Source organism: Alternaria burnsii (genome assembly GCF_013036055.1).
Source record: "Alternaria burnsii strain CBS107.38 chromosome Unknown 715, whole genome shotgun sequence".
In the NCBI taxonomy this organism is placed as follows: domain Eukaryota; kingdom Fungi; phylum Ascomycota; class Dothideomycetes; order Pleosporales; family Pleosporaceae; genus Alternaria; species Alternaria burnsii.
In genome coordinates, this window is record NW_024066116.1 from 1,176,929 (window position 1) to 1,198,575 (window position 21,647).

A 21,647-nucleotide genomic window follows, 5' to 3' on the forward strand; every position below is an offset into this window, starting at 1 on the left:
CAGTGCCACCAACACACTACTTTGTCAATCCCACTGAAGGCTTCCCCGCATTTCGCCACGGACTACTGCACATGCTGATCCCCGTTGCGAGGACGGGACTTCCTTTCTCGCCAGAATGGCAACATGACGCGCTGAACATGTGGGGCTACTTGGTGCGTGTTTATCCTTTGACAGCGCTTGCCCTTGCTTTCGGTGATTGAGCTTCAGCAAACAGACATGGCCCCGGCACTGGCACCTGAATCTACTTCGTCCAACGCAAAACCTACCGCTACCACACAGGCAACTATCAAGACACCATTGCCAAACCCGTCGTTACAAGTTACCGCAGACCACAATTTGAAGCTGCAAGAGGCGCCTGTGTACGCGCCAAAGAGGGGGGAAGTATTGCTGCATATCAAAGCTACAGGTGTTTGCGGGTACGAAGTTTCAACACAGAGGGATTGTCAAGGCTAATTAGGTGTCAGATCCGACATTCACTTTTGGAAGGCTGGGAGAATAGGCTCACTCATTGTCGAAGGCGACTGTATTCTTGGACATGAAGCGGCGGGAATTGTCCTACAAACCGGTGAAGACGTTACAACTCTCAAGCCCGGTGTGTTCGACCCCTTGAATTCATTCTCCAGTACTGATGTTTAGTCCAGGTGATCGCGTAGCAGTCGAGCCTGGTGTTCCATGTGGCTCATGCTTTCTTTGCTTGGACGGCCGATACAACCTTTGTGAAGACGTCCGATTTTCAGGTGTCTATCCATATCACGGTACTATCCAGCGCTACAAGACGCACCCCGCGAAATGGTGTCACAAGCTTCCGTCTAGCATTTCGTATGCGGAAGGCGCGCTGCTCGAACCGCTTTCCGTTGTTATGCATGGCATCAAGTCAGCAGGTCTGTCCCTCGGCCGCGGTGCGGTGATTTGCGGTGCTGGGCCAATTGGTCTCATCGCGCTGGCTGCAGCGAGAGCGAGTGGAGCGCATCCGCTTGTCATTACGGATCTTGAGCCTAAGCGACTGGCGTTTGCAAAACAATTTGTACCGACGGTCGCCACCTACCAGGTTGATCGAAGTCTTGACGCGCAGGGTAATGCCAAAAAGATCAGGGAACTCTTCGACTTTGAGAATGTTGGCGAGTATGGTGCACCAGAAACTGTCTTGGAGTGTACGGGTGTGGAGAGCAGTGTTGTCACCGCGGCGTACACAGCGAGAAGAGGTGGCACGGTAATGGTAATCGGCGTAGGTAAGGAGATCATGAACAACCTACCCTTCATGCATCTGAGTCTGGCTGAGGTATGTGCTCTTTACTTCACTACGTTCATTTCTGCAAGTATATCTTGGACATTCTCCGTTGACTGCTGCTACAGATCGATCTCAAATTCATCAATCGCTACCGCGACACATGGCCCTCGGGCTTGCAATGTTTGGCTGGTGGTATTCTTGATCTGAAGCCACTTGTTAGCCACACGTTCCCTTTGGAGAAGGCACTGGAAGCTTTGCACACATGCGGAGACTTGAGCAATGGAAGTATCAAAGTGCAGATTATTGATGATGTGGATGATGTACTGTAGTCTCTAACAGAACCAGTGTTCTCAGTATCATCAATTCGATGCGAGGTAGCTCTAGCTTCCTGAGTAAATGACGTGTATGTTGAGTCTGCAAGAAGGGGTGTTGATGGTCGCCACTGCCTTGAAACAGAGCCGATAGCCTTTCCCCACCCAACATATCGTGATTTCACCCCACACAGTAACAATGATCGACCTGCCGGAACATCACCTGCCGAACATACCAGATCCATGAAATCTGTAACGGCATCCTTTTCTTCAACAAAAGATGTTATTGCGGCACATACCATAACTTCATAATTACTATTCTCTGTATCCAGATACTCTTAGCTCACCAACCAAGCTCGTGAGCATAACTACCTCAAGGCCGATATTCTCTCAGATAGGACTGCAGGAGCGCGGCCGGCAAAACCTCGGGTACGCTATTGGGAGACCATTGGGTAGCAGTGAATCGGCAGAACCTCGGATTCAGCAAGACGCTTAAACAAGACTAAACTTTCGGAGACATCGACCATGCGCATAGAACGTCGCCTTGAACGTACCGAAATTCCGGATCTGGGGAAGTTGTGTCAACGCGATTCTCAATCCATGTAAGTGCGGACGGAGAGGAAGCAGCGATACAGCGGCAAACGTGGTATCTGCATATTTCGTTCATCCGAGCACTCGCGTCGAGGCGTCTTTTGGCGGTTTCTCCTCCCGATGCGCGTGAATTGATCCGCAACTTAGGTGGCCTCGGAACTCTGGCAGACCTATAAAGTGGCTACCCCCGCATTCTCCAGATCTACATTGATCTTTCAACCGGGGATGAGCCTTGCTGACCCTTTCCGTTCACTTCCACTATTCTTCCTTCACTGGCTGTATCAGCGCTATCAAGCCTTTGTGTCTCCTAAGCATCATGGCTCCAGACCATGACAAGAAGCCCAACACAATCGAATTCAACGAACACGTAACGGAGACAACGACCGCCGCAGACACTTCCGCGTTAGGTCACCTCGCCAATCAAGAAGACCATGAAGTTGGTAAACTTGCGTCCTTCCGCAAGTATCCTTGGGCTTGCGCTTGGTCTATCTACATGGTTTGGATAGTCCTGCTGGTCAGTTTCGAGAATCAAGCAGCTGGCAATGTCATAGGTATCCCGGAGTTCAGGAAGGATTTCGGACATCAGTTTACTGCAGATGACGGCACTGTAAGTTATGTTGTTGATGCTCAGTGGCAGTCAGCCTTTCAGGGTGCGCCCGTAGCTTCGTAAGTCATCAAGCTCGCCGAATGCTACGACAAGACTAACGATTCCAGTGCTATCGTGGGTGCCCTTGGATGTGGGCAACTTGCTGACTGGCTTGGCCGCCGCTTAGTGGTCATGATTTGTCTCGCTGTCACTTTCGCCGCTGTCACCATGGAGTTTGTTGCGACAACAAACGAGCTCTTCTTCGGTGGCAAGTTTTTGAATGGCTTCGTGGTCGGTGCCCTGGCATCGGTTACTGTAACATACATCGGCGAAGTCGCTCCTTTGAAACTCAGAGGCATGCTGACCTGCTTGACTGCTCTATCTTACACCCTCGGGCCACTTACAGTTGCGCTCATCGTCAACTCCACCGGAGTGTACACCAGCCGTTGGGCATACCGTGCTGTCTTTTGCGCACAGTATGGGTTTGCTGCCATAGCTACTGCTTTTGTCTGGTTCATGCCTGAGTCTCCATGGTGGCTTGCATCTAAAGATCGACAAGCAGACGCACTGGAGGCTCTGAACAGTCTTGGTCATCGCGGATTTGCAGGGGAACAAAAGCTCGCTCAGATTATGACAACTCTACAAGAGGTTAAGCGCGAGACTGAAGGCGTCACATACCTGGAGTGTTTTCGCAAATCCAACCTCCGGCGAACGATTATTTCAATCATGCCGCTCACCATACAATCTCTCAGTGGCATCACTTTCGCTGCTTCGTACTCAACATACTACATGCAACTTGCCGGATTTACAACAGCCATGTCATTCAAATTGCAGATCGTCCAACAAGTTATCTCGCTTATCGGAAACGTCATATCTTGGTACCTGGTCGATCGAGTAGGTCGTCGCAACCTTACTTTCTGGGGTCTCTTTGTTCTCACAATCATCTTGTTCGTCATGGCCGGCCTCGCCGTTGTCGGTACCGTCCCTGCATTGAAGGGTGCTATCAGTATGATCCTCATCTACTGCTTCTGGTATAACGTTACGATTGGAGCCACTGCCTACACCATTCTCTGCGAGACATCAACTTCCCGTCTCCGCGTCAAAACCATCGCCATCGGGCTCGCCCTACAGAATGCTCTCAACACTATGTGGAGTTTCGTGCTACCCTATTTGTTCAATCCTGATCAACTCAATCTTGGTGGGAAGCTAGGCTTTATCTTTGGTGCTTTGTCCATTGTTTGTTTAGTGTATCTTTGGTTCTACCAGCCCGAGACAGCTGGCCGGACATACGAAGAGTTGGATGAGATGTTTGCTAATAAAGTCAAAGCAAGAAGCTTCGCAACGCACAAAACGGATGCACAGGCCATGGGTGAGGCGGTCAAGGAGAAGGAGGTAAGTTATGACTGTACGAAATGCATGTGAGACATACACTGACTTCGCATCTCCACATTCGTAGAATATGTAGAGTATGAGTCTATCCTCGCGACATAGAGTTCAATGTTATATCAAAGACTGAAATTCACTTTAAACACATCTGATATCGAGCCGTCGCCTTACCCGGACTATATGGTTGACCATGCCGGCTTCAGGGTGACTTTGTCTCCAATACCGCATGGCGTCCAGACAAACTTGTCGTCACCTTCATTCAACGATTATGTCGTCGGGATGACAGTCATCAAGAGCCACGTCTTGCGCTTCCAATACGTCTTCGCTGATGACGCTAAGGTGGAGAAAGCGCATTTCCGGGATCGTACAATCTTACAGCACTACGCTCTACTTCTTGATCAGCGACCACTAGAACTCGCACAGACGTTCAATCAGAGGGATCATCCGGACAGCTGCTGTCAATGGCTTTTTGCCACTAGAAGAGTGGACGTATTTCGACGATGAGATGCTCATATTCCTGGAAGCGAGGGATCCAGAACTATTTGTACAATTGAAGAGGTGACCTATCGGTAGACTGAGACCAGATGGATTAGTACCATGCTGCGTCACATCAGCGCCCAACTTAACCTTTGGTGTGAAAACCTGCCTTATGCTTTATCCCACCGTTCCATACCTTCTTTCTTCATCTTATCATACCAGTTCCTCACATACTCCAATCCTGCGTGCGGACCATAAATCCTCTTTTCCCACTGCGGAATAGGAGCCTTCAACCCCGTTTCGATTTCGCACTTCTGCATCAGTTCACTGAGAGTGCCGCCGCGGTCAATCACATTGTCAGTACTATATCCCTCTTTCGAGCGCTCTTCACGTCTCTTGCTACGAAGTGTCGAGGTGGCAAACTTATCGAAGTTGAAAGTGTGTGGATCAACGATGACACCATAGTTGTCCCGGGCGCCTTCAACAGTGACGAGACGGCGGTGGACTTCTTGCGCTACACGTTCGGGAGGGCGTGTAAGAGGATCGCCAAGACCTCCACCGCCCCAAGTGATCCATTCCAAAACGTCGCCTGAGTGGGTCAGTATCAATCTCGAACATGTAGAACTCTTAGACTTGCCTGGATAAACGTGGATGTGATCCTGCTTCGACTGACATAGTTCCATGTTGTCCTTTTCTGCTGCTGTACCATAGCTGTTGTTACGGTACAAGATCTTCCTAGATCTGCTTCCTGGCTTACCACCGTTAACACCCCATGCCTTAGTCAGCCAACGGTCGTCGTGCGTGCTGACATCACCTTCACAAAGCCATCTATATAGAGTCCTCTGTGCGTTACCTCCTCTGTAGAAACCGGCGCCTCCAGAGTCCGGTAAAGCTTCGTTGGCCTCGATAATGACAGGGAAGTAAAGCTCGATATTCTCAGCCGGGATAGACTTGATGGCTGGGAAAAGACAGTGACAGTCTGGACCGTCACCGATCGGTCGCGCAGGCACACCACCAAAGCCGATCTGGTAGAGCAAGTAGAATTCACCATCGGGCTTGAACCCGGAGTAGAATAGATGTGGTGAATCGGAGAACCCTGCTGCACAACGATAGGCAGGGTTTTGTTGACCAAAGAGCGCCTGTAATACATCCATGATACGACCGAGAAGATGAGTACGGCAACTGACGGCTGCTGGGCGGACGGGACGAAGAATGGTGCCGGTCGGGATCTTGATGTCGAGTAAATCGTGGAAGCCGTCATTGACAACCTGTCAAAATTAGCTCCTAGATTCTATAGCTTTTATGTATAAGATTCTTACTGCAAAAGGATCGTAAATGGCGAGCAGATGATACCCGATGAACATCTTGAACAAAGTGATCGAGAGATAAAAGTTCATCGACGTATTTGACTGAGGTGATGTGCCGTCCCAATCAAAGATGAGCTTGCCATCTTGCTTCTTCATTGAGCAAGTAATAGCGTATGGACCGATGCCCTGTCCATCGTCGTCGATGAAGTCGGTGAAGCTCGATACTTCATCGCTGATCTTCTCGTTGATGATCCTACTAATGGCAAGTTTGTTCTGCTCCAGCAGATAATCTGTGGCTGCCTCGTAGACCTCCAGGCTGTAGCGTTCGCAGAGCTCGGTGACACGTGTAGCAGCTGTTCGACAGGCGGTAACGAGCGCCATTAGGTCACTCTGGAACCAATCTGGGGCGCGAGAGTTGCGGAACAGTACAGTCGCAAGAGTGTCGTTGTAAACACCGTTTGTGTATAGCTTGACAATGGGAATTTGAAGGCCGTCTTCGTAAATGGTACTGGCGTTGATACTCATAGAGCCCGGAACTTTTCCTTGCACATCAGTTATGTGACCGAAGTTCGCCGCCCAGCCTATAAGCTTGTGCTCATAGTATATGGGAAGTAGCACGATAACGTCGTTGAGGTGTGATACGGCACCATCGATTTGGTATACGTCATTGGTCACGAAGACGTCGCCTTCTTCGACCGTGCCGTTCCAACCGTTCAGGAATTGCTGTATGAAAGACCCAAATTGACCAACAAGCATCTGTCCCCTTGTATTAGTAATCACGTTGAACTCGTCTTGTTGTTCTCGAATCGCCGGGCTCATGGCGCAACGAAGCAGAAGTGCATCCATCTCTCTTCTGATAGACCCAAGCGCAGAAGCGATGAGAGTGGCAATAATAGGCTGCTCTTTGATCATATCCTGAGCTGACTCTTTAGTATGAACGGTCTTTCGTTCTTCCTTCTTCTCGGTAGGCCAAATGAGTATGTTACCCATGGAGTCGATCATTCCATAAAATCCGGGCAATATGAGCGTGTTCGAGTCCATCTCCGTGACAACCGCTGGGCCATGTATGACTTTTCCAGCCCCTCCAATTTTGGAACGGTCCCAGAATGTGGCTTCGACCTTTTTGCCATCCCAGACGATTGACTGCTTGGCTGTGATCGCGCCGTCCCAAGGTTCGGATGTACGAGCATCCTCCAGCGGCTTGAAGGCTACCTCCTCGGAAGCATCAACAACCTTGGCACGTAAGCGCATCGTCTCCATCTCGGCATGCGCATGTGAAAATCCGAACTGATGTTGATGGGCTTCATTGAACTTGTTGCGCAAGATGTCCACGAGCTTGTCTGAGCTTTCGAGCTCACTGGAACTCAAATCAACAGTAAGTGTCATGGCTTGACCCTTGTAACGCATATCCGCTTGGTATATGACATGCAACGCAGCGTTCTCATCGGCAAGCGAGGTTTTCATGGTGTCTACACCACTAGCCCTGAGACTGAGTAATGTCTCCTTGAGCTCTTGCTCTGTGATATCTGAGAAGGCGCGAATATATGTGCAGCTCTGCTCATGGGACATCTTGGTGATGGCATCACCCTGTGCACAAAGGACACCAGGAGAGGGAGGGACGATGACGGGCCAGGAACCAAGAAGCTGACCTAGAGCGTTACCATGGAGCGGACCAGCGCCACCGAGAGCAACCAAGGCGAAGTCGCGTGGGTCGTAGCCTTGCTCAACAGATACCAGACGAAGAGCTCCATGCATGGACTCGTTTACTAAGTCGATGATTCCTTCAGCTGCGGAAGCAGTGTCAAGGCCCATCTGCTTAGCAATTGACTCAACTGCAGTAGTAGATGCGGCAACATCCAATTGGAATTTACCGCCTAGTAGCTTCGAAGGAAGGCGACCCAGCGCCAAGTTTGCATCAGTCACAGTCGCTTGGGTCCCACCTTTGCCATACGCCGCAGGACCAGGTGTAGCACCACTGGACTCTGGCCCAACACGCAACGTTTTTGTAAAGTCGTTGAATATCGCAATGGAACCGCCACCAGCGCCTACAGTGTTCACATCAACACTTGGGGCTCGTACGGATAAGTGGCCGATGGCGGTTTCTCGTCGAATGATAGCATCGCTACCTGAGAGTAAAGCGCAGTCGGTAGAAGTTCCTCCCATGTCAAAGGTGATGAGATTCTTGTACGGCGTGTTCTTGGCGACCAGATGCGAGACTGCCTTGACGCCGCCAGCTGGGCCGCTCATGAGGATACGCACTGGTGTTTCACCGGCGAGGTGAACTGACGTTAGATCGCCATCGGATTTCAAGATGCGGATTGTATCGGTGTCATCCGCAAGCATTTTCTGCAGGTTCTGCATGTAGCTCTTGACTACTGGCTTGACGATGGCATTCGCAGCCGTCGTAACGGTGCGCTCGTATTCCTGTATCTCTGGCAGCACGTCCGTTGAGGTGACAATCTCAACATCTGGGCCAAATTCGCTGATCAGTATGGCTTTGATGCGTTCTTCATGCGTGCTATTAGCGAAGGAGTTGATGAGCGACACGGCAATGGCTTGAGGCTGTTGTCGCTTGAGATCCTGCAAGTCGTTCCGTAATTCATCTTCATCCAAGTCGTAGAATATGTCACCATCAATCTTGATACGCTCTTTGACTTCGACGGTTCTCTCGAGCGGCACAAGAGGCTCGGGCTGTTCATAGTGCATCCACGAACCTAGGCCGCCCGGTATCTGGCTGCGTCTTGTAGCCAGTATGTCCTTGTGGCCCTTGGTAACGATGAGGCCGCATTTGGCGCCCTTGCCTTCGAGCACGGCATTGGTGCCCGTGGTGGTGCCATGATGTATATACTCGAACTTGCCATCCCAGTTGTACTTGTCTTTGAGTATTTTTCGTGCCTGCTGCACACCTTCGTGCACGCCAATTGACTGGTCTGTCGTGTTGGTCGGTACCTTTGTGCGTACTGCCTCGCCGTTGGGCGTGATGACGCACACTAAGCTCGGTTAATCGGTGAAGTATACTTTGCGCAAAAGGGCCGTACCGTCGGTGAAGGTTCTGGGATCGTGTTAGCCGCATCCCATGACCTGGGCCGGGTCCAGGCAAGCAGTGAGGTGGTGACAGTTGTGGACTCGGGGAAGGCGTGCATGTTCGCCGCCGTGGCTACTAAGAAGCTAGCGGGTGGGCGTCTTCCCACGGGTACACGAGGCAAAATTCAATCGAGGCAGGCACTACTCACCCTCCAACATCAACACCCAGTCGGTAACCCGGTGCAGCCATGGTGTCGTAGCCGAGGAGTATGGGGCTCAGCGGTGGATGTGAAGCTATCCCAGCTTTGCAACGAGGAATGGGCGATGGGCTATGGGCTATGGGCTGTCGGATGGACCTGCGTCATTCTATAACCATGCTTTTCTGGGGCTGATGCTAATGCGCCGAGCTGGTACCGGCGATATAGGCAGACCGCGCTTGCTGCTATCAGAAGCTTCCATCGCTGCTGTCATGCCCTGCGCCTGGCCCGTAGTGGCAGTCGCCAACGCTCTTGAGGAAGGCGTCTCACAGCTCTCAAGGCGTAACTGGCTTGTTGAGGATGATCCGTCGCAGTTATCGTTCGGGTGCGGGGTTGCATACCCTAGTCACAGTCCTACTATCTGCTATCGGACTACTTAGCAACCTTCCCCTTTGCCTCGGTGCTGCGAGATACGCCGTTATCACTCATGAAGCTTGACGCCAAAGTCTTCGCTTACTTCCGATAAGCCCGCCAAGCATCCCGCCCTCGTACCTAGCTACTTACACATCCAACAGCGCGACAAGGTGCTCCGACTCTTCCATTATACATTCGTACCTCATATACTATTACATAATGTCCTATTGTCTCTCACCATTCACCACTCGCCCACTATTTGGCCGCCATCATCTCCAAAAACTTGTCTCCAAGCGCGTTCGCCGCCATCGGGTTGTCTCCAGTGACAAGCTCCCTGTCCACGGTAATACTTCCCATGGACTTGGCAACACCCTCTTGCATGTCTGCGCCTTCCTGCCTGAGCGTGCCCTCCACCTTGTCAATCTCACCCCTGAAAATCGTCTCCATCAACTTCTCCTCAGCATCTGACCAGCTTGTCATCTTGTAGCCCGAGTACTCAAACTTCTTGCTAGGTCCGTATTTGGTACTCAGGAAAGCCCAAGGTCCGTGGCAAATTGCTGCCGTCGGTTTTGATGAAGTGTGGAAGTGTGTGAGTATACGGCCTAGGTCGGCATTGTCACCCAGGTCGGATAAGGGAGCATGTCCACCAGGAATGAAGACACCCCCGTACTTCTTCAACTCATCATCGCTAATCTCAGAGAACTTTCTCGGCCGCGAGAAGCCATTCTCCTTCTTCATGCGTTCGATTAGATCCAACTCTCTTTGCTTCTCGTAGTAATTTCCAGCAAAGGCAGCCAGAGATACGCTGAGTGGGTCAGGAGTGGGTTCCTTGCCCTCTGGCGAGGCAAATGTGACTTCGTAGCCTGCGTCGAGAATCTTCTGTAGAGGCTTTGCTAACTCCATGAGAAAGTAGCCCGAGTCTTGAGAGACGGTCTTCCCATCACTACCCGTGTTGTAGAGAGGGAACGAAGATGCATCCGAAAGGACGATGAGAACTTTCTTGTTTGCGGCCATGATGATGAAAGCCGAGTCGCACTTGTATCTTGTTTGGGAGAACGTATAGCGTGTCTTCAATAAAGAGATGTTGATGGATATCAAAAGGTGTGGTTTAGTACATGTATCTAAGAATGCCTGAGCATGTTGTATAAGGATGGTTTTCACTGCAGGTCAGTATGACGTAGCCAGCCGCCTGCGCTCTGCAAACGTCACACCCACCATTCTCTCCACTTCGGTGTTCGACAAGTTGCACAGAAGTTCGACGTCGAGTTTCGGTTAACCTCGGCGCAAGCTCCGCGTTGTCGTCATTACAAGCTCGGGCGCCAACGATGCGCGAGAAAGACACGTCGCGTCGCAGTGCATGTCAACGCGATTTGTCCATGACTCGCAACGACTCGCTCAGCTCGGCCTCTCCACGCGCCTACACCAGGACTTCATGCGAATATCAGCAATCTTCGCTGAACTAACACAGCAAATTTGCGATACAACAGCTGATGATTAGGCTATGAAGAATTTATTATTATCGCATGTGTGACCGTAGGCCAGATTCGCGAAATTGCAGCTTAGGCGCCTAAGAGTTGTGCATTTTCAGGCAACACTGAAGACATAGAGAAGACAACACAACAACATCTAGTTCTCTTTGACTCATGCTTTCAAGATAAGTCTTATATATTGTGCGTAAAAGCTGAGCGATGCATGGACAAACAAGACTACAAATATCTCAATAGTTTCTCAAGTTCAGCTATCAGCTACTATGCGCCTACATGCCTTCATATTTCTTTTCTTCTCCATCTTGCCCATCGGCTTAGCCCTACAACTTGTTCCAACCCGCCCCAGGCCGTGGGTACCAAGTGATCCGTGTCCCACTTCAATCAAAGCTAAGATTATTGCCAATCCCCGTGCGGACGACATCTGCGTTCCCGACTACTTCGATTTCACAACGCTGGAATCCGTCCATTCGGCACTCCTTACATGTCATGATATATCCTCCCTTGATCTCAGTATTGATGGATTCTGTGCTACATGGCCAGACCGGCGGAACCTCCCATTCAATCACCTGGGCGGAGAAAGATACGTTGACCTCAAAGTTCTAAAGCTGGATTACTATAGCTGGGACTGGTGGAATGACAAAGACGTTTGGATTGGCCCGGAGTGCCATTTGGGAGGCAAGTTGGATTGCTTCATGGATACACTATACTGGTTCTACAAGGGTCATTGGAAGAGCTGGCTCAAGTGGCGCAAGCAACCAAAAGCGCAGCGCGAGAAGACCAACGTCGAATTGTGGCTTGATGCAATGGACTGGACGGCTATCGAGGAACTATCGGTGGAGATTGTTCCAGACAGCGTGCGCAAAGTTCTCTCGCAATCACGAGCACTACGGATGCTAAGAACGACGGACATCGAATTGATCACGAAGCTGCCAAACAACACGCTTACGCACCTGTCGTTCTGCAATGGCTTCTATATGCGAGATTACCTGCCCGATGTTCTTAATCATCAAGGAGAGTCATTACAAAGCCTCGAGCTTCGTTGGCATGATGACTTTATTCCGACGCAGCATTTCGGCGGCTTGGATGGAGACTTCGATGTGCTGGCATGTCACCCAAGCAACCTTTCACATCTCAGTATCAACGTACTATACAATGATACTACATGGCCTTTCGAGACGATCGAGAAGATTGCCACCATTCCTACATTACGAAAAGTAGACTTGTGGATGGACTCGCTGAGCAAATGCTCGTGGCCACATGATCCTCAATTAGGTGTACCTGAATCGGCGATGTTAGGATTCAGTGACGGTTACGACAGTGGCTGTGAAAGCAAAGAAGCATTTCATAAAATACACTTCGATAGTACAAGTGCATCTAAGATATTCAAGCGCATGAAAGAGAAGAAGCAGGGGGACGAATTAGAAGAAGCTACCTTCTGGGCCGGTGATTGGTCGACAGAATGGGACAGGGAGACCTCGAGAGTTAAGTTGGTATGTAAAGCGAAGACGGATCTTGATATGGAAGAATGGTGTGTGGTAGAACAAGAGAGTGATGATGTTTCGCAAGAGTCATTCTTTTGGGATGAATCAGTCTTTACTTCTGTGTAACCAAAACAGAGACTCATATGACCGATATAGTAGGGTATGGCCCTTAAACTATCCCCAATTTGATTCTTCAGTAACAGTTGTTGGTTGGAATCTATCGGGAGATGCTTCCATGCTTTCATGGCCTTAGTCACGGCTGACTGTGGGGTCCCATGCACAGACTTCATAAACTCCAGTATCTAAGCTCTTCATGTCCTCAGCTGATAATTCGAAGTCATAGATCTGAGCATTCTCCTCGATACGGGACTTGGTAACAGATTTGGGCAGTGGTACGAATCCCTAAACAATGTCAGCATGGTACGCCATATCAGGGAAGGATCGCATATATGCTAACCATTTGTAAACTCCATCTCAACAGCACTTGCGACGGTGTCTTCTTATATTTCTCCGCAAGAGGTTTCAGTAGAGGGTCTTCATTCCTCGTCGCGCGAACGAGCGGACAGTATGCTTCGCACAGCACACCCCGTTGCTTGCACCAGTTGACGATGTCTGGACGCGCAAGCCAGGGGTGAAGCTCGATCTGATTGATGCTGATAACTCCACCCTTACCCTTGCCCTCTTTGGCTTCAGTCTCTTTGATCCACGCTTCCAGTTCGTCCAGATGGTGCACACCGTAGTTCGATACACCGATTGATCGAATCTTGCCGTCTTGCACACCCTCAACGAGCGCTTTCCAGGCCCCGAGGCGGTTTTCTTTACCGCCGTAGGGACTATGTAGGAGGTAGAGATCCACGTAATCAAAACCGGTGTTCTTGAGTGTATTGTCGATGTGTTGTTTCGAGTTCTCGTAGCTCATGTCTTTTGGGGGTATCTTCGTGGTAAAAAACAGCTCCTTTCTTGGTATTCCTGACTTCTTCATCCCTTCCGCGGATGGTTGCTCATTCCGGTAGGCTACCGCGGAGTCCACGTGGCGATAGCCGACCTTGATTGCATGCTGAACCACTTCAGATGCAACGTCTGCTGGTGTTTGGTATACGCCATATCCAAGAACGGGGATTTTATACCCTGATGGCATGGCATATTGCGAGTTGATGGTAAGACCTGCCATGACAGCTGATGACGTATGGAAAGATCGGGGTGACTTTGGGAGGGGAATTTGAGAACGAATATGTGACAATCTTGTGAGAGCAGTACGCATAGCGCGATTGTAACAGAAGTGATGGAGATGGTAATGTCTCGGGCGTGTGTTGCTTATAACATGGGATAGATGTACGTTTGTACGAGGCTGTCGTGGTGAGACCTGGAAATAACGGAGATAAATTGCGGATGACTAAAGAAGCGGTAGTAACGAGTTCACCACCGAACAGGGAGCTACAACCACATCATCGTCACTCCATCGGCTTTTGGTGGACTTTCGTACTTCTCACGAAGCTCCTCAATGCTAAACGGATTGAGCGTGCATGACAGCCATATTACTTGGTATGTCCCAGATTGGCAATATTAACACTAATTCACATTGCGGCAAAAACACTCAATCCGGAAGAACATAACCGGGTTAATTTCTACTCATCATCATCACTCTGCATACGTTTTACCCAGCGAGCACTGCCTTTATTACGCTCTCTTACGCTCAACACTTATAGGCAGAGGAAGACAGGCATCACGCCTCTAGCTTTCATGCGTACCCTAGGCGGCTTCGCGGGCCTCAGCTGCACAGTATCCGAGAAAACGGGTCCCTTGTAAGCGCTAGAAGGGCCGAGGAAGATCTGGAGAAGGTACTGGCGAAAGCTGGTGGGGCGAACGCACGCGAATAGCCGCCTGATCACTATGGATAATTACATACCACGTTGCGCATGCGAGCCCACGGATCCTGAAACGTCCCGGCCCCCTCCTTTTTGGACCTCTGGGTCGCGTAAAGAGGATGTGATTTCTGCAAGAGGATAGCAGCTTGCAGGCCTGAACCGTGTTTCCGACTCACCGATAGACTGGCCCGTGGTTCGGTACCCCGGCAGCTGCTCAGGAGTCGATTTACGTTTCTGGACTCTATGGAGTGTAGCACGACAGCTGTCGAATATTAGCCGAAGACTCTTTGTACGACTCATTCTCGATGAATGCCGATCGCATTATCGGGATGAAGATCGATCTCTACCGTAGCTTTGAGGCTTGTCCGACCACCAGCGTGCGAACGAGTGGTTCAGCAAGTCTGCAGTACCACCGGTGAACCGCGAAGGGGATGTGCGCTGACAGGCACGTGCATGGTGACCTCATGGGGTCTAGCATCCGGTCGCTTTGTGCCACTTATAGAATCCCATGCGATGCGGCTAAAACATGTGCAGTTCAACAATATTTTCCTCCATCGACCAAATCTATCGTCAAGGTCGTAGAGACAGGGAATCCACTTCGCTTCCATTAACATGCTGATGTGGGGCGTAGATCATGAAACACTAACCCGGTCAAGTCAAATGCAGCTCCTCTGTCATGATGGCACAAGTTTCCTTTCCGTCTACATCATGACCCAGTCACAATGTTTCCCCGTGTGTTTGGTTCCCTCGAAGCAAACCTCAACCGTCGTTCAATGCGTCATCTTTTATTGCAGGGTTCCGTTCCTACTGATTCTTGTCTTATCTTGTGCTCGGCGATGCGGAGGGAATTCCGAATAATCGAACAATGTTACCTACTACGACTGTGCTAGTCTGCGTCCCGCGTCTGGGTCTTACCGCTATTAGGTGCCTATCCTCGGAGACAGAACATAGAATGCTATTGTCAGCAGTCAAACGACCAGCCAAGTGAGAACAGCGGCAGATTCCGAGCAGCTACGTGATGCGAAACGACGCAGGAACGTGGGGGTTTGCACCACACGTGGTCGACAAAGCTTATGACTGGTCACAGCACAACCTCGAAGGCTGGGTCGTAAACAATAAGCAGCCTATGGGGACTTCCAGAAGGGCTCGCGTGCGCTAAATCATCACTCTGAATAACACTCCTATTGGGAGTTTTAGGCGAAAAGCCGCTACCAGCCGTTGTTCACCTCGACCGTAGGGCCGTTCGGGCCGCTGGTGACATCGACGAGAGGTAAGCTGCGTACATGCGCAACGAACCGGTCTTCGACGTGGTCCGCGACAGCATTGACGAGCGGATGTAAGCTTACTGGGGCTTGTGACCTAAAAGTTCCCTCCTTCCGAGCAAGCCACTGGCAGTCACCAGGCGAATCGCAAATCGCCATCCACTAGATTCCGAAACGGGCTGACCAGTCAGAACCACCAGACGCATGATTATACATCGCGCCGGTCGACTAGCACCGTGCCCATGCAACTTCGTTCCATGTCCGAACTGAATCTGGCAGATTTGGTGATACACGTCAGACCGTATTCGAAAACTACTGTCAACGCGTCGATCCAGATTGCCGCGACAGTTTCGACAGTATCGTGCGAAAACTCTGATCTTCTCATGGCTGTGCTTACAGCTAGCAGCTAGATTCCAATGACCTGTCACCCCTCTGGGACGCACAGAGGGCCTTTCGGTGTAAAGGATGTTGCATGATTACAACCTAAAGACTGCGTGACAGCTGCTCTCGCCATGCATACCGGCGCCACCTGTACCGTTCGGAGAGCGACTGAGAGCTTAAGGGGAGCTCAGGATTGCGGGGCCTTTGATTGACGAATGTCTTCACGGCACATGTGAACCGAATTCGTGCGCAGCTCTCAACGTAATGTGGAGTTATAGCATTACGATCTTCGTTATGCCTACGTCAACCTCACCGAAAAGGCTCCTTTCCTCCGCAACTCCGGGCTGATATCAGCGCGTGAGGTTCTTCATGCGACTACATCACACAAGCTTGGTCAGTATAGTGGGCGTTATGTAAGGACTGCTCATCTTGCTGATCTGCTTGATCTACTCCCTAGGCACCTGCGCAGTAGCCGTGCTTTTCGATCACTCTGGTCCAAGCGGTCCGCCAGTGCTCGAAGCATCTGTAGAAGAGTGGTCTCGACCAGAGCCACCGAGAATGTGAAACTACCATAGTCAAGCAGTGGAGGATACAGGGATATATCACAAAGTTAGGTACGATGTGAGTGTCTGAGACTCCCTAGCATACTTGTTTGTGGGTCCCTGCACGCCACAACGGTGGACGTAAGTTGTACGGTCCTCGCGTGGAATAGGCACTGTACGACCTAGCTCACGCATAGGGCTGACTATGCCGACCAGTCATGAGTTGCACATGGAAAATACAAGGGATGCTGGCGTCGATCATGCTTCCTTACTCCTGACAGCTCTTAAACATGTACCAGTATGGTTGGAGAAGTGGGAGTGTGAAGGCACATGACCTATGTACAACGTACTGGCTAAGCGATAGGCTTGCCCGGAGATGACAGATCCTACCATGGTAGCAGATCGAGCAGTGCCGTACGTAACAGCCGATACGTAACGGTTCCAGATATGTGACGTGCGTCGAGGTACCTACGCATGCATTGGCATTTGTCGTGAAGCACGTCATATTGCACCGTACTGTAAGACAACCCGTGCCCTTTGACAGGTTTTGCAGGAACGCAATGTTACGTGTCTGTCTTTCCGCATAGCGGCAGCTCCAAGCAAGAAAGGCCCGATTGCGGCGCTGTCCATCTCTAAACCTTCTGGGTAAGGTATCGCACCACCACCGTGCCGCCCTCAAGACACGCGAGCCGCGCGGGTGAAAGCCAAATTCTGCCGCAAAAGTGCGTACTGCCACATGGCTGGCAACTGAATCGCTCTAACTTGACTACAAGCGAGCCTCTCACAGCTATCGATATTGACACCTTTGAAACAGTCGCGAGAAATCGATACAACCGTGATTGCGGCACAACTGTATCTGCATATTGCGGCGCAGTCAACGTCGGCATAAGTGGGTAACGGAGAAGCCTGCCCCGTTGGAGAAGGACGGAGGGACCAGACAAGAAAGGCCCCACAGGGCGGCATATGGTTAGTAAGGCTGTGCGAAAAATGCAGATTGCGACCGAATTGGAAAGCAAAAGGGTGGTTAGTATGACAGAATGCGCGACGCAGTTGTTCATTCCATGGTAGTAAACGCCTATACTGTGCTTTAAGAATACGACTGAGAAGACCTGCAGCAGGGGTAATGATATGCGCAATAGAGAAGGGGCCGCCCAGCTAGCCTGGGGCAAAAGACGATGACGATCGTTATAGAATTTGAAACAGTGAAGTTAAGCAAGGGTATCGAACGAAGAAGACAAGATAGAATGTGAACTTGAGGCGTTGCGCGCTGCTGCCTCAATGTTGCTGAGCCCCAAATCCCTATGCAAGCCGCCCGATTTTGCTAAACGCCATGTGTCTGTGCCGCATCCCGAGAGCGTTTGAACAGTGTCCATATGTGACAATCCCCAGTTGAAAGAACAAGAAGAAGACGGTACAGGATGATTCACCCGCATGCCTCAGCCGTACGCGAGGCTGACTAGGTGTGCAGGAAGTAGTTGCTATGCGACGGCTCGATGGGGCTCATCGCGTAGGGAGCAAAGCCCTGCTGGATGTGGTGCTCAAATTGGGCATATGGAATGGGCGCAGGATCGACCTCCTGCCATTTGCGTGAGCATTGTCGTGCTGTCCACTTCTCTGTAGCACCAAAGTCTTGCATCTAACAAAGTCAGTTCATATACTCGAGAGTCTTTGGGTGATGCATACCTTTTGTGCGATGATATCGAACTTGCTTGATGCCCAGTAATCATGTGCCTTGCGCAGTGCCTGAACGTCTGCATCGGCCCATATGCGCATGCGCTCTTTCAGTCGCTTGATACGCATCTGCAATGCTGGTATTTGATAATTCTTATTGAGGTCTGTCAGAAAGCGCGCTGCGATGTCCTTCCATGGCATGTTCTCATCTTCTTTGAGCCGTAGCAGTAGTCTGTCTTCCTCACTGAGCTCGAACTGTGTTGACATTTGCGAGTCTGATCGCTTTCTTCGCTTAGGCTCATCTTCTTCGTCGTCTTCCCGGTACCTCTTGGTCGCATGCGACCGAGGTGTCTCAAGGGGTAGAGGGGCGATTGGTGTGTACAAGCGTCGCGGTTGTGGTGATGTCATCTGGTTGGATGATAGTTCTGTTGACGGTTCACTCAACTGTGGACTGTGAGTCGGGAATGCTGAGTAGTATGCATCGTGGCTTGAGTGGATGCCTAGTGCGTTCATCCATGGGCCGTCTACTGCTGCTGAAGGCAGTGAGTCTAAGTTACTGTGAGACCGGTCCATGAGGCGGGACTGTCTCCTAAAACGAGACGTGGACTGACGAGGCACACTTCTTGCGTCGGACTGAGGCTCTTCTGAAGGACGTGTAGATTCTGGTACTACTGAGTCCCGGGAGTAGACCGTGCCTGGAGAGATGGCTGCTGATGGCTGCGTAGCGGAAACTGAAGCCCTCGTTGAGTATTGAAGCGTAGGGGCGGGCTGCGATAGGTTGATAGTTGATGTATGCGGAGGCACATAGTGGGGATACGAGACATAGCTGGTCTAGACAACCATATATGAGCAGCCGATCTCGCAACAAGGGTGAAGTACAAACCTCGCTATGGTACTCTGGGGCTGAAATCGAGGGGCACCAGCCAGGAGTCGGCTGACTATTCAGATCTTGAGAAGGGAGAGGACTTTCTGGTAAGTGTGGCATGTACGAGTGATGCGACTGTGGAGACATTGAGGGAGGTGAAGAGCCGGGCGCGGGGTAGTACTGAGGGTAATAGGGACTTGGCCACGAGGCGGGCTTGTCTTGGAGAAGATGCGGAGGGAGGATAGCACCTTCAAGTATAATAGACATGACAACAACGTCTGCCAGCTGGGTAAGAAGGGCCTTTTGTTGCTGCGCCTCTACTGTTGTGGTCGCTAATGTAGCAAGAAATGCAATCAAGACGGGCGGCAGCAGGAAGGAAGACGCGGCGCACGGTGGTGATATCCAGGCTTGAGCTGGATGACTAGGCTAGGGGAACGCCTCAGTCATATTTATCAAGATGGTAACGGTATAGCGGCCTCGAGTGCAGGTCACTTCTAGTGCGTCGACTCTATCGTGCCACCCCCCCAGTAGGCTTTGAAGGATGCTGCTGCTGCTGCGCACTGACTGTCAGGCCTGCACGTTAGCGCCCCGAGCTTTCACCCTGCTCTTCTCTTGTCTCCTCGCGGTTTGGCGGCCTCGACCCCGGCATGCCATGCCTTGCGCTTGAGCCGCGAATTGGCCAGGCATGCATGGTTGCTCACGGTTGTGTCCGGCCCATTTGCTGACCCGGAACGCTGTGCTGGGTTTCTAGGTGGTGTCCTGCAACGGCGGTGATCATGACCGTGTGGGCGTCGGTGCAGCCTTGCTATCGGAATCCGCTATACATCTGGCCAGCAAGGGTGTGTCCGCTACACTACATAGTAGCTAGTGCGCCTAGAGGTGGTTTTTGGAGGTGAAAGTCGAATGTAACCTTTAGTAAGGCGGCCACCCTTGACGTCGGCCCTGACGTCTGAGACTGCTCCCACAATCGCTACCCAGCAGGATAATCTCTTTCCGATGCAGCGTGATATTGGAGAGCTTGTCCGTGCTGGCGGCGCCATGGGATGCCGTCAACAAGGGTCGCACTCCATCGCGCAGCAACGAGGAAATTTGGCCAGCCGTGTCTTCCCATTCGGTGCGCCTGGATGGCTGTGCCGTTGACGTACCTTAAAGCGAGTAAATTGCCCCGTATGTAGTGGGTAAGCTGAGAGCGAAGGACTCAAAGGCGCTTAAATGCATGTTCGAGGTAATTCTTATTGGCCGCTAATATACGCTTCGGCTGGGTAAAGACCGCTAATTCGCTTCTTCTGTCCCCTTCCAACTCACCTCCTCTTCTTCGCACCTCTCAAGTAGCACCTGTCCACGATATCGGCGAAGATCACTGCCACCACTACTATCGACAACACGTCGCTAGCTAGCGTATAGACATGCTATGTCGCTTTCGCCCCACACCACGGGACTTGTTCCGTGGAGAACCGCCGACAAAGACCTTCCGCACAACGCTCAGTGGGTGTCACACCCCACCACCACGGTCCCATCCTACTAGTCAATCTGGGCTGTGCGTCGTTGAACGGCTAAAAGACTTTGTCTTGCAGCGGTCCAATCCCGAAAACCCCGCTCCGCTGTTGTCCTTCAACGGTAATCTTTGCTCATCGCATTGGTAGCTGCGTTTGATCAACGGCTCATTCCGGTAGAATGCTTGCGACATCATTTGTGTCGAAAAGCTACCCAGAAGGGAGTTCTGTAGAGCAGAGCGTTGGTTGTTGTTCGACGGCTGCGCACTGAACCTGCGACCGCAGCATACGGCGGCTCCAAACCTTGAAGCACTGCCTTTTGACACTTGGTATAGCTACATTCTTGTCTCCATTCACCTTGTCCTTCAATTCTGAGGCCGCATTCATTCTGCTGGACTCTAAATCTGCCTTGTTCAGTTTGGCTCACGCATTTGATGACTAAAACGAACCAGCTGTACATGAACCAGCACAGCGATAGTGTACGGACTAGCGATACCATAAGTATCATCAAAGGCTACGTCGTGAATGCTCCTACTGCAAACTTCTTGGGGTCTCCATACACCTTTGTGCCTAAGGCATTGCGAAGTGTCGAAGTTGGCCACTCACATCCCGGCTACTGCAAGTCTCCCTGACTTCGGCGGCATGTTCACCAGCCGAGATACGGAACACATGTTACCTTCTCGAAGTATGCGTTGGAGGATCTTGTACCTGGCCCAAGGATGGTGCCATCCGTTCCGTGTGCGCCACGTTGGAGGCCTTGGAGTCCTGATTCAAGCCTCCGTGATCTTCGCCGCCAAATGCACCGACACTCATATGGCACTGTAGTTCATTTACTGACCGCCTTATTGCATCCGAGGCTCGCGATGAAGCTTGGGAAGTGGTTACAAGGAGTCACGAGCTTTGCATTCTGGAATAGACCCGGGCGTAATTCGAGCCACGATCTCTGCTTGGCTCGTCCGCTGCGCCTCACACCGCCCGACTCTTATTGTGTCATACACTGCGGCATAGTGTTGTTCGTGTAGCACGAATAGATTCAGTCTCTTGATCTCCTATGGATCACAAAATATCGCGTACAAGCG

General features: G+C 51.1%; 7 protein-coding genes across 7 annotated transcripts; 3 read left to right on the plus strand and 4 right to left on the minus strand.

Moving 5' to 3' along the window:
* Window positions 1-216: 216 nt before the first annotated feature.
* Window positions 217-1,557, plus strand: GT037_007547 (uncharacterized protein; the record flags this gene model as incomplete). Its single annotated transcript, XM_038932594.1, has 4 exons — window positions 217-416; window positions 465-592; window positions 642-1,279; window positions 1,354-1,557. 4 exons carry the CDS (start codon window positions 217-219, stop codon window positions 1,555-1,557), a joined length of 1,170 nt encoding a protein of 389 aa, XP_038785082.1.
* An 889-nt stretch (window positions 1,558-2,446) lies between these two features.
* GT037_007548 (general substrate transporter) lies at window positions 2,447-4,181 on the plus strand (the record flags this gene model as incomplete). Its single annotated transcript, XM_038932595.1, has 3 exons — window positions 2,447-2,796; window positions 2,845-4,108; window positions 4,173-4,181. The coding sequence occupies 3 exons, from the start codon at window positions 2,447-2,449 to the stop codon at window positions 4,179-4,181; spliced, it is 1,623 nt and encodes a 540-aa protein (XP_038785083.1).
* Window positions 4,182-4,749: 568 nt separating this feature from the next.
* GT037_007549 (hydantoinase oxoprolinase protein) lies at window positions 4,750-9,160 on the minus strand (the record flags this gene model as incomplete). The annotated part of the gene is made up of 5 exons (XM_038932596.1): window positions 4,750-5,168; window positions 5,253-5,847; window positions 5,899-8,876; window positions 8,925-8,938; window positions 9,120-9,160. The coding sequence occupies 5 exons, from the start codon at window positions 9,158-9,160 to the stop codon at window positions 4,750-4,752; spliced, it is 4,047 nt and encodes a 1,348-aa protein (XP_038785084.1).
* Window positions 9,161-9,776: 616 nt separating this feature from the next.
* On the minus strand, window positions 9,777-10,535 carry GT037_007550 (uncharacterized protein; the record flags this gene model as incomplete). The annotated part of the gene is made up of 1 exon (XM_038932597.1): window positions 9,777-10,535. One exon carries the CDS (start codon window positions 10,533-10,535, stop codon window positions 9,777-9,779), a length of 759 nt encoding a protein of 252 aa, XP_038785085.1.
* A 736-nt stretch (window positions 10,536-11,271) lies between these two features.
* GT037_007551 (uncharacterized protein) lies at window positions 11,272-12,615 on the plus strand (the record flags this gene model as incomplete). The annotated part of the gene is made up of 1 exon (XM_038932598.1): window positions 11,272-12,615. The coding sequence occupies one exon, from the start codon at window positions 11,272-11,274 to the stop codon at window positions 12,613-12,615; it is 1,344 nt and encodes a 447-aa protein (XP_038785086.1).
* A 123-nt stretch (window positions 12,616-12,738) lies between these two features.
* Window positions 12,739-13,750, minus strand: GT037_007552 (uncharacterized protein; the record flags this gene model as incomplete). The annotated part of the gene is made up of 2 exons (XM_038932599.1): window positions 12,739-12,891; window positions 12,947-13,750. 2 exons carry the CDS (start codon window positions 13,748-13,750, stop codon window positions 12,739-12,741), a joined length of 957 nt encoding a protein of 318 aa, XP_038785087.1.
* Window positions 13,751-17,995: 4,245 nt separating this feature from the next.
* Window positions 17,996-19,342, minus strand: GT037_007553 (uncharacterized protein; the record flags this gene model as incomplete). The annotated part of the gene is made up of 3 exons (XM_038932600.1): window positions 17,996-18,175; window positions 18,223-19,041; window positions 19,094-19,342. The coding sequence occupies 3 exons, from the start codon at window positions 19,340-19,342 to the stop codon at window positions 17,996-17,998; spliced, it is 1,248 nt and encodes a 415-aa protein (XP_038785088.1).
* Window positions 19,343-21,647: the final 2,305 nt, after the last annotated feature.